This window comes from Choloepus didactylus, chromosome 12, assembly GCF_015220235.1.
Source record: "Choloepus didactylus isolate mChoDid1 chromosome 12, mChoDid1.pri, whole genome shotgun sequence".
Lineage (NCBI taxonomy): Eukaryota > Metazoa > Chordata > Mammalia > Pilosa > Megalonychidae > Choloepus > Choloepus didactylus.
Genome location: NC_051318.1, coordinates 68,674,373 through 68,686,737, shown reverse-complemented (window position 1 = coordinate 68,686,737; position 12,365 = coordinate 68,674,373). Strand labels below are relative to the sequence as shown.

The 12,365-nt window shown below is 36.5% G+C and overlaps 1 protein-coding gene across 1 annotated transcript; it reads right to left on the bottom strand.

Annotated features, from left to right (window-relative positions):
- Window positions 1-3,494: 3,494 nt before the first annotated feature.
- On the bottom strand, window positions 3,495-4,139 carry LOC119507255 (protein cornichon homolog 1-like). Its single transcript, XM_037800392.1, has one exon. It carries the CDS (start codon window positions 4,137-4,139, stop codon window positions 3,705-3,707), a length of 435 nt encoding a protein of 144 aa, XP_037656320.1. The 3' UTR covers window positions 3,495-3,704.
- Window positions 4,140-12,365: the final 8,226 nt, after the last annotated feature.

The following is a 12,365-nucleotide window of genomic DNA, read 5'->3' as shown; positions in this document are numbered from 1 at the left end:
TGGAAGAGCTAAGGCTACAGGATAAAGCCACAGAAATGGAGGGGTGGGGTGGCAAAATTAACCCCTAGGCCTGAGTAAAAGGGGCAGTGCTGCTGCTGAAGCAAGAAGCTAAAAGAAAAAAGCCTCCCTGCCATTTCCCACAGGCTAGACACCTTGGCCCTCCTGCTGGCTCTGCACTCCCCTAGGGAAGCATGTTAAAATCCTTTGTGTTCCTTTGGCAAAAAAAAAAAGCACAAATACACACACATGCACAAATTCAACTTTTAGAATTTGGTAAACTAAAGTGAATTTGTTGATGCTGATTCAATGTACTGTTGCAAAAATGTATAGTTGTTATTAATATGTTTTATATACTAGTATTTTAAACATTCATAAAGTGCTGCATATGAAGAGGTGCTCCCTGTCCTCTCTCATGTCATCCAACAGAAACAATAGAGGGGAAAGGGAAATCACATCCCTAATTATGGAATAAAAGGTAGCAGGAGTAACAAGAGATGCAACATAGCAATACAACAGCCCTGTGGGTACAATGAAAAAGGCTGGAGACTTAGAGCAGATTATCATCAGTTCAATTCAGTTGCAACTCCTAGAGCTCTAGCTGTTCCAGACTAAGTCATATTCACATGACAAGGTCTCCAGTATGCATTTTCAATAATCCCCCAAAGGATACTTAAACTTCCCTGTCTTATGTCACAGTTAGGGTTTCAAGACTTATGTAGGTAAGTACCTGTACCCTCTGATATCAAAAACATTTATCATATAGATGAGGTCCTGTTGGTTTATATCTTAGTTTGCCAGGGCCGATATAACAAAATATACAGAGAAGTTGGTTTAAACAACAAAAATGTGTTGTCTCACTGTTCTGGAGGCTAGAAATCCAAAATAAAGGTGTTATAAAGGTCATGCTTTCTATTAAAGGGTAAAATTTCTTCTATGCCTCTCTTGAGTTGGGTGGGTGGCTGGCAATCCATGACATTCCTTGGTTTGTGATAGCATAACTTAATCTCTGCCTCCATCATATGGCCATCTCTCTCTGTCTCTGTCCAAATTTCCTTCCCTTTAAAGGACACTGTCATATGGGATTAGGACCCAATCGAATTCAGTTTGGCCTCATCTTATCTCGTAATGTTTTCAAAGGTCCTGCTTACAACTAAGTTCACCTTTACAGGACTAGAAGTTAAGACTTGAGCATTTCTTTTGGAGGAAATTGCTGGTTTGTTTAAGTTCAAACATGGAAGTGGCCATTGTGCCACTCTTATTGTTCAACATCAGTGCCTGTTAAGTAAAACCAAAAACAGACATGTCTGTTCTGCACACTGGCTAGAACTCAAGGCTATTTTCATAGTTCTGGCCAATATCACCATTGATATACTACGTTGTCATATTTTTATTTACTCCTAGTCTGTTGTCAATGACCTAGGTATTTGGTTTACCAGTTGAAAAGACTACAGACTGGCAGATTAAACTGAGTATGCTGATTGGACAGTCTGGGTCACTCATGTTGATCCCTACAGTAAAGTGTCTGAAGTGACTAACTAGAATCAAGCTGCTGATCAAACCTGCACTGCCCAGATCACAGCCATTGCCATCTGGATTTGTTATTGGACTGATCATGGCCAATGCATGGACTATATATTCCTGATCCAGAGCCAATATTTTATGCCAGAATTATGACTGCTACCACATGTCAGTCCATTTGCTCATAGTGAAGGAAGATGCATTCCACAGAATGTGGCCCCTTCCTTCTCCTGGCAAATTGACTACATAGGACATTTGACCACTCTGGGGGTTACTAATGGTACCTCATCATTTTGGCACTTTTTCAGCCTATACTACCATATTTGTTTCCTATTGCTGTGTAGCAAATTATCACAGATATAGCATCTTAAAACTGTCCATTTATTAGATGACAGTTCTGTGGGTCATAAGTCTTGCTTGATGAATCTGGGTTCTCTGTTCAGAGTAACCCAAGGCCGAAATCAAGGTGTCAGCTAGATTGAGTTCCCTTCTGGGCCATCTGGGGGAAAATCTAATTTCAGGCTCATTATTCTGGATGGCAGAATTCTACTTCTTACAATTGTAAGATTGAAGTCCCTGCCTCCTTGTTGCCTGTCAGTTGGAGGTGAGCCTCAGGTTCTAGAGGACATCAGCATTCCTTGACTCATAGTCTCCTCTATCTTGAAGCCAGCAGCTCCAAGTCAAATCCCTTTCATGGTTTGAATTTCTGACTTCCTCTTCTGATATCAGCCAGAGAAAACTCTGTGATTAGGTCAGGCCCACCTGGATAATGTTCCTATTTTAAATTCAAGTGTGCCACATAACATAACCCAAACATGGGGAAAAAATCCAACATATTTACAGTACCAGAAATTATACATAAGGGTGGAAGGTGGGAAATCTTGGGTGAAATCACAGTTTCTGCCTGCTACACCTGTTAGTATTCCAGTTCAATCAGCCTCCTCTTACTCAACATTTCTCGTCCCCAGTAATCTGTTTTATGTTTTCCAAGCCTTTTACAGTCTCACAATCTGTTCATATTGTTGCAAAGACCACTCAGCATCAGAGTGGTATTTTTTATTGTCAAAAATATCTTTTCAAACATCATCTTGAAAAGATTTGACTCTACCCCTCTCACCTCCTCCTGGACCACACCTTAGGGAGACAGTTTGGTTAATAAATGTGGACATCCCCAAACAGAGACCATCTCCTCTTGGTCACCCCCTGGTGATGACCAATATGGAAGGGATATTAGGTTATATGAGGTAATATAGATAATGACCACTTGGTTGCATACATAGTTAATGTATTTTATTTTTTATTTTTTTTTAATTTCAGGGTTTTATTGTATTGCACTAAAGGAACAGCAGGATGGTTATACAATGTTCTCTCTCATTCAGTTTTGAAAATCTAAGGTACTTGCAAATTCTTAAGAATACTTTTACCACCAGATTAGAACAGTAAGTATAATAACCAATTTCTTAGTAATGTCTTACAAATAAAAACACATTTAAAATAGTTTTAAATGCATTCTTCACAAGTAATTCAATATATATTTTTATATCATATTCACTTATGCTTAAGAATTAAAGCAAGTATATTACTCTGATGGAAATATGGGAAATCTCTCATTCATGCAATATACAGGGATAATTTTCAAGTCAAAGGGGAAAAAATCCTACTCTTATGTTTGTAAATGTATCCATATATAATCATCTACATGATAGATGAGGAAACCATGGCGTTTCCCACAGGTCAGGTATACATTTTCAGTTCATCAAAAGCACCTGATACCTACAGCTAATTTATAAGTACGTGGCATCTCAATAAAACCAAAATGAGCCCTACAAGGTCCTATAAACAAAAGCTTCCAATGGACTAAGGACAATCAGTAATTAACACAATCATTCAGAGGATTATGGCTGTTCCTTAAGGAGTGCAAGTTCAAACCTGTCAACACCAGAGGTAAACATTTTATATTAATTTATACATAATTCCATTTAAATTCTTTATCCTAGTATAACATATGAAAACAGTCTTTCCACAAGCAAAAAATGTGGAAACATTTAAAAAATAAGGAGTCATTTTTTAAAGTAACTGATCAGATTCCATAGGCTACTCCTGGAAACAAGATCTTGCTGGATAGAATCCCTTCACGTGGTGGCTTTTGCATGCACTTAACTGGATCAATTCTTCTGTGTGTTGTTCTAAGAGCTCACCAAAACATAGATCATGCCGTACAGGTAGTAAAAAAATGCTAGGAGATAAAAAGCTAATTTGCACCATCCTTCTTTCTGACAATATGCTAGAATATCTGCATTCATGATGGTTGTAGGGTCATAGAGTCCCGGTCCACTCATCACTGGTCGACTCATATACCTCCAAATATGATATGCCAAGAGGGGCATATTGAGACCCAGTGTGAGCCATTCTGCTGCACAAAGAAACATGACACAGAAGAAAGCATGGATGAGGTACTCTGGAAGCACAAGAGGGTTCAGGGTATTACACTGGTCTATAGGATTCTTGTAATCAGTCTTCAGTTCATCAAATGCTATAATGTGCCAGATGGTGAAAAAGATAAGCGCAGCGGTGAGCAGCAATGCCAGCATATAGCAGAAGGCCGCGAACGTGAACGCCATGGGCGGGGAGGAGCAGCGAGCAGCTCAGATGGGAGCGGAGAAAGGCGGCGCACGGCCCTCTGGGTAAAACCATTCACTTCCCCCTGGCCACAACCACGATCCAGTTAATATATTTTAAATTTATGATTACAAATAAGAACATGTATATAATAAGATTAATGAATATATTTCAAATATTCCATTCAACAGTATAATGGAAATTAGGTTCCTTGTAATCCTCTGTATAAAGACAAAAATGCATAAGCCTGGATTGTTATCAAAGGGAAAATATTTGCAGAAATTGCTTTCTGAAATATTCTATCATAGAATCACTAGCAAATCATGCCTCTTATTTGAAAATATTAATGTATTAGGACAGGCAGTAATCACTGGCAAAATTTATGGTGTTTGTCTCTAAATATGCATTTAGAAAGAATATATAGTATGTGTTATAGGTTGCATGCAAGGAATCTAATAACCGGCATTCTTACAGTGTTCTGGTTTGCTAGAGCTTCTGTTATGCAAAATACCAGAAATGGATTGGCTTTTATAAAGGGGATTTATTAGGTTGCAAATTTTCAGTTCTGAGGCCATAAAAGTGTCCAAACTGAGGCATCAACAAGATGATACCTTCACTGAAGAATGGCTGATGGAGTCTGGAACACCTCTGTCTGCTGGGAAGACGTGGCTGACATATGCTGGTCCTTTGTTCCTGGGTGGTGTTTCAAAATGGCTTTCTCCAAAATGTCTCTGAGCATCTATCTTAGCTCCTCTCTCTCAGCTCCTCTGCATCCTTGGTTCTTTCTCCCAGGATGTTTCCCTCTAAGTATGTGGAGGTCACTTCTCTGGGGAAAACTCTCCAAAACATCTCCAAATATCTCTAAGAATCCCTGTCTGCTTCTCAGCTCTCTTAAGTACTCCCGTGAACTAATCAAGACCCACCCTGAAGGGGCGGGGCCACATCTCCATGGAAATAATATAATCAGAGGCCTCTTCCACAGTTGGGGGTGTCACATCGCCATGGAAACACTCAATCAAAAGTTTCCACCCAACAACATTGGGTTAAAAGTTTCCACCCAACAAGTTTGGGTTAAATTCTTCTGGGATCCATAACAGTTTCAAACCTGCACATACAGATTACTTTTTTTTAATTGAAGTACTGCACAGGAAAGATGACTTTATGTATCAGGAAGAGATTAGCTTCACATACAATTACCATTATTTTCATAAGACCATTTTCCTAAAATAATCTACTTTGTGGATGAGTTATTTAATTATTTATTAAATCTATACTTAAAGAAAATACTTACAGGTTGGTAGTTCATCAGTACTAAAGAAGAATTTCCACTCTCCTAACGTGTATATTTAAATTCTATACAGATCTGTGAAGATAATTTATTTTTATAATTAAAATACTGGCTTAAAATAATTATTTTATTTATAATTAAACAAAAATTGTTTAAACCAACAATGCTTGGCAACTTGTCAACACAACTGACTTCAGAATTTTAACTTAGCCTTTGGACAAATACTTGAAAATAATTATATGAAGATTTTTTAAAAAATAATTTATTCTTTTTAAATAATTGAGAGCATCTGAAAATGAATAAAATCTGATTTATAGAAGTGACTCACAATTCTGACTTAGTATCTAGTGAAATAATGTCACCTATTTCCTTTGGTAATAAATAACATAATTAGTCTCTGAGATTCTTGGTGCAGTAATATTTACAGAGAGAGTAGGAAAATAATTAAATAAAAGCTCCCTGACTACTGGCAGTAGCTTTAATGGTAAGAATTTACCATTACCAAGATACTTTCACACAAATGATGCTATCCATTATTCAAGAAACCCTAAAAGAACAGCAGGGAAGCACCTGTCAACACACATGGGGAAACCAAGACTTAAAGGTGAATAACTTGGTAAAAGCTACAGAGCTTCATAGTACAGTGCTATTTTCACCATTTCATGTAGATACATATGATAACATTTTTGATTTTCAGATGAAATTGTAATTGAGCTCATGGTTAAAAGCATACTGAGAGATATCAAGTTAAGCAGCTGCCTAAACTTCAGGTCAAATATTTTGGCTACTGATAAATGGTCAGTGGTAAATTATGATACTCCCTCATCATCATCCTTATCTCCCTGTGTCACTTCTTTTTTCCCCCAAGCCCCAGTGAAAATACTATTTCCCAAGCATTGAAAGTGGGAACAAATCTATTTAAAAGTCTTTTTTTGCAGGAGAAGTATTAGCTAACCCAAAGAAAAGGAGTTTTATACAGCGTTGGAAATTAGAGGAGGTTTTTTCTTTGATTCTGAAGGGGAAAAACAAGGATATTTTCCTAGATGGGCTTAAGGATAAAGTGGCTCAAGATGTTAGCATAACATAATTTTTCAGGAGATAAATAATTGATATGAAAAATAATTTATAAAAGCAATGGACTGTTTAAGAAGCCCGGCCTTCCGCAATTCTGAAAGAATGATAACTTCATGTTCTTCCTTGGCATAAACATTTGCAAATGCCTAAATGTAGTTAACCTAGACACAATTGCAATGACAACATTTTACGTTCTTCACCATCCTTATTCAAACAGTATCATGATTTTCCAACCAAGATCATAACCTATTCCCAAAAGCCCTTTCATTTCTTGTACTGTATAATGGATAGAATAATGACCCCCTAATGTTGTCCACACCATAACCCTTGGAACATGAGAATATTTTACCTTATAATGGAAAAAGTGCTTTGGCAGATGTGCTTAAGTTAAGGATTTTGAGATGGTGAGATTATTCTGGATTATCTCAGTGGGCCCAATAGGATCACAAAGATCATCAAAAGATGAAAGAAGGAGACAGAGAAGCCAGAGGGGTAGTCAGAGAAGGAGGTGATGATGTGATGACTGAAGCAGAGATACAAGTAATGTGATGACTGGGAAGAGACCAGGAGCCAAGAAATGTGGTCTCTCTTTAACAGCTAGAAAAGGCAGAAAATGCATCTCCTCTACTCCAGAAGAAATACATACCTGCTGACACCTTGATTTTAGCCCAATAAGACCATTTTCAGATTTCTGAACTCCTGAACTATAAGGTAATAAGTTTGTGTTGTTTTAAGCCACTAAGTTTGTGGTAATTTGTTAGAACAGCAATAGGAAATTAATACACACTGGATCCAAATATTGTAAAATATTTATTAATATATATATAAACAATGATAGATAGATTATATATTAAAACCAATAACTTACTTAATGGAAATTATCTACATATCCAAACATATAATGAGAAGCATGGCATTATCTCTTGGTTTTGCAATTTCTTCAATGTCTGTCTTAATAAAAGCTCAATTTTCAAATCTGCTTATGTTCACTCTATTGTAACATATCATTTTAGATGGCCTGTATGAAGACATTCCACCTTATATAGTTATTTAGTTGGAAAATGGAAAGCACCTGACTAGTGTGCCAGTTCATGTCTCCCAGGAAGCAAATCAAAAGATAGAATTGGAAGTACAAGAGATTTAGTGGGGAGACCTCATTGAAAGATAAAGAGGAAAGGAAGCAAGAGTGTGTCTGGAGAGCTTCCAAACTGTAATGCTGGTCTGACACCTGAGAAAGGAGAAAATGAGGGAACAATGACCTGGTAGGAGAGCCACACACTGCAGCACAAGTCGTAGAAAACTGGGGCTAAGCCAATGGGGAACACCCAAATAAACACTTCACAAGAGAAGAGTTCCATATAAAACAGAAATGGGCTAACTCTAGTACCCATACTGCTCAATCATCAACTGGAAGTGCCTGCAGGAGAGCAAAGCCTGAGCCTGATTATTGCAGTGGATCTCAGAGGGTGGCAGCTGAGGGCTCCTCAGTTAACTAAACAACTCACTGCAAGTTTTCTTCTTGAAGATAGATCTGAGTGATGCACCTAAATGCTTCCTCCAATATCCTTTTCAGGATTGTAAGTATTCTTTGAAACTGTACCAAAACTCAACAAGTGTTAGTTTCTGTTTCAGTTTGCTAATGTGCTGTTTTGCAAACACCAGAAATGAATTGGCTTTTATAAAGGGGTTTTATATGGTTACACAGTTACAGTCTTAAGGCCATAAAGTGTCCATCAACAATAGGGTACCTTTGTTGGAGAAAGGCCATTGGCATCTGGAAAATCTGTTAGTTGGGAAGGCACATGGCTGGCATCTGCTTCATCCCAGGTTGCATTTCAAAATGGCATCAGCTTTCAATGGCTGCCTTCAAAATACATCTCTCAGCTGCAGTTTCTCTCAAGTCCATCTGTTTTTCTGCTTTCATAGGGCCCCAGTAATTATATCAAAAACCCACCCTAAATGGGTGGGGTTCACAACTCCATGGAAATTTTCCAATCAGACATTTCACTCACAGTTGATTGAGTCACATCTTCATGGAAACACTCAATCAAAGGAGTCCAACATTCCTAATCAACACTAATATGTCTGCCCCCATAAGATTGCATCAAAGATAATGGCATTTTGGGGAACATAATACATCCAAACTGGCACAGTTTCTTAGAGGTTAATTGTGAGATAGTATCTGAAATCTTATCAAAACATACTTTGTCCTCTGCCACATTAAAATCCATTGGTTTATTTTGCACTTCCAATGAAACATTTATTCATACATGATTTTGTAATATTATGCATTGGTCATCTGGGAAATACTGGTTCAGTGCAGAATGACGATCTTATAAAGATATTTAACAAATTTTGTTATAGAAACTTTTTTTAAAAAGAGTACAATTATTAATATCGCCATTGATCTCATCAGAAAAGTTTTAAATATTGGGAAGTTGTCAAAGTCACAATCGTGAATGTAAGCTTTCCAAATTTCTAGCTGTGTTAAAAGACAATGACCTACTGTTAATTTCTAATGGGTATGCTAGGAACAAGTTCACAGAAATGTTGCTATATTAAGTTACTTTCTTGGGGTAGAGTAGGAACATGTTGGAAGTAAAGTAGTTATCTTTGGTTAGTTGTCTTTTTCTTACTCCCTTTTTATGGTTTGTTTGAAATGTTTTTCTTTTATTGTATTTTAAAAATTTTTTTTTTTGATATAGTTGATTTAAAAAAAAGAGTTAATTAAAAAAAAAAAAACAGTGAAAAAAATATGCAAAGCCCCTTTGAGGAGTTGGTGGAAAATGCAGGGATGTTGGGCTTCCCCACCTCAATGGTCGCTGATGTGCTCACAGACATAGGGGACTGGTGGTTTGATGTGCGGAGCCCTCTACCACAGGACTTGTCTTTGGGAAGACTATTGCTGCAAAGGAGAGGCTAGGACTCCCTATAATTGTGCCTAAGAGCCTCCTCCTGAATGCCTCTTTGTTGCTCTGATGTGGCTCTCTCTCTCTAGCCAAGCCAACTTGGCAGGTGAAATCACTGCCCTCCCCACTACATGGGATCTGACACCCCGGGGAATGAATCTCCCTGGCAATGTGGAATATGACTCCTGGGGAGGAATCTAGACCTGGCATCATGGAATGGAGAACATCTTCTTGACCAAAAGGGGAATGTGAAAGGAGATAAAATAAGCTTCAGTGGCAGAGAGATTCCAAAAGGAACCAAGAGGTCACTCTGGTGGGCACTCTTATGCACAATATAGACAACCCTTTTTAGGTTCTAATGAATTGGAGTAGCTAGCAGTAAATACCTGAAACTATCAAACTACAACCCAGAACCCATGAATCTTGAAGAACATTGTATAAAAATGTGGCTTGTGAGGGGTGACAATGTGATTGGGAAAGCCATATGGACCACACTCCCCTTTGTCTAGTTTATGGATGAATGAGTAGAAAAATGGGGGAAAGAATAAAAAAAAAAAGGCACCCAGTGCTCTTTTTTACTTTAATTGTTGATTTTCACTTTAACTTTTATTCTTATTATTTTTGTGTGTGTGGTAATGAAAATGTCAGAAATTAATTTTGATGATGAATACACAACTACATAATGGTACTGTAAAAAATTGAGTGTGTGCTTTGTTTTGTATGACTCCATGCTATGTGAATATATCTCAATAAAAATGAAAAAAAAAAAAAAGACAGTGACCTAATAGTTTTTGGATATACAAATTAACTGTGAAGATTTTGATCAAAAATATTCACCATTGACAAGAAGTGATGTCAGTTTTTTTTTCCATTAAAAAAATTCCTTTAAGAAAAGCTGCCTGCCAGATGCCCGTCTCTGAGTAATCACAATTTGTGTATCAAATCTTTTTCAAGTAAAAATTGCATTACATGGAAAAAAAGTAGCTAATTCAGATTGCAATTCAAGCAATGGCATGTGTGTTTTCTCAAGACAACCAGGGTGCTGGCATGCATGTGGCAGAGTGCTTTATACACACTTCCCATTGCGGCAGAATATTAAAAAGATGGCACTTGAGGGTTGAGGCTTAATAATTTAGTGATTTTTATTCCTTTATAATTAATAGTCCTGTGTGAGATGTTTTTGTTTTTGTTTGCAAATTTCTTATCTTGAATGCATGGTGAAGACTACAATATGCTTTGAATACAATTTGTTGCCACATTTTGTTTTTGCATCATGAGTACAAACATTAACACAGTGAAAACAGTAAATAACTAAATAACTTCTTTGTATATTTTCTGAAAATGATCTTTGTAGACTTCTTGAAAAAAGCCTCTGGGAATCCTACAGGTCTTGGACCATACTTTGAAAATCATCATTTTATAGTAAAATCTGCTGGGCTTTAGACACATGACAACTATTTAACTATGGTACATACTCAATTTCTGGACAATATCACCAAGAATAATATAAAAGTTGTTGAAACCTTTCTTGTTTTTTTTTCATAAACAGTTGATAAATATTGACTATATGCCAGACTATAATTTTATACTTTATAATCCTTAAAACAAGCCAGTGAATCAGGAATTTTCACATGACAAAAGTGAGGCTCAGAGAAACCATATAAAAATTGAATATTTGCACTTGTATTACAAGAAAGAGTAGTGCCATATTTTAATTCAGTTATGAAAACAACTGATGCTTTTAATACCTGCATATTTTATATATTAACTTATTTAGTTTTCACTACTAATTATGAGGCTAAATGAGGAAATTGCTGCCAAACTTGCCTAAAGTTATATAAATATATAATCTCCAATGTTAAAGTTGGGATTTGAACCCAGACCATCAGCCTTAAATCCTTGCTGTTAATCATTAAGCAGTATTGCTTCTGTTATTTTTGTTTTTCTTTATTTTGTCTTCATATGGTATTTTTATTCATATTTTCCCCAGGCCCAATTGTTAGTTTAATATTTGCTTTTTCTTGTATATTTTGTCCTTTCATCCATTTAATGTCTGAATTGGAGATCATAAATACATTAAATCTAGAAGGATGATGGATAGATGCAAAGATAGATAAACAGATGGGTAAACTTAAATCTGTGAATACCCATAACACAACATCTATTTTAAATCCACATAATACTCTATTTCTAGTTCATATGTCTGTTTTATACCTTCCTCCAAGTCATAAAATCTCATAATTTAGAGGCAAATCATTTTTGTTGTTGTATTCCTCATAGTATATAGATGGTTCAGTACATTCATCTGATAACTGGGCAATTGATAAATTGGGCATGTATTTGCAATGACACTCTAGTAACACTGTTTTAATTTAGGAAATTTAAGACTGAAGTTCTTAAGGAAATCATTCTAGCAACTAGCACAGCTTTTGCCACTGACTGTATTATAAAGATAATAGAGCATCGGTGTAAAATTTGGGAGTGGGTAGATGTTATCCAAATCCATCACTCTTTCATACTGCTCTATTGATTACAGTTTGAGAAGCAGTGGCAGTTTGGGAATAAGAGAAGGGGAAAGATGTTTATATTTCTCTTTCAAAGGACTCACTGGAAAAAGAAAACTGAAAAAAAAAGCACTGAAATCTATTAATAGTGGGGTCACTTATAAAATTAGGAAACTCCTGCTGGCGGATGTTAGGAGAGCTAAAAGTAGTAGGTAATTATAGATAAAGGAATTTTCTCTTAAACGAGTTAGCTACATCTGGCTAGGGAATTAGATTCTTGGCCCTGGTCAGTTTTATTCTCCACTCAACCCTGGAAAATTTGATAACAGACAGCTCGCTGAATCATTCTTCATCCACATTCATAGAATCCAAGTTTTCTAAGTGTAGAATTTGTCTGACTTCAAACAGATCTGACTAACCTGAGAAATGCCTTTGATAATGATTGATTGAGAT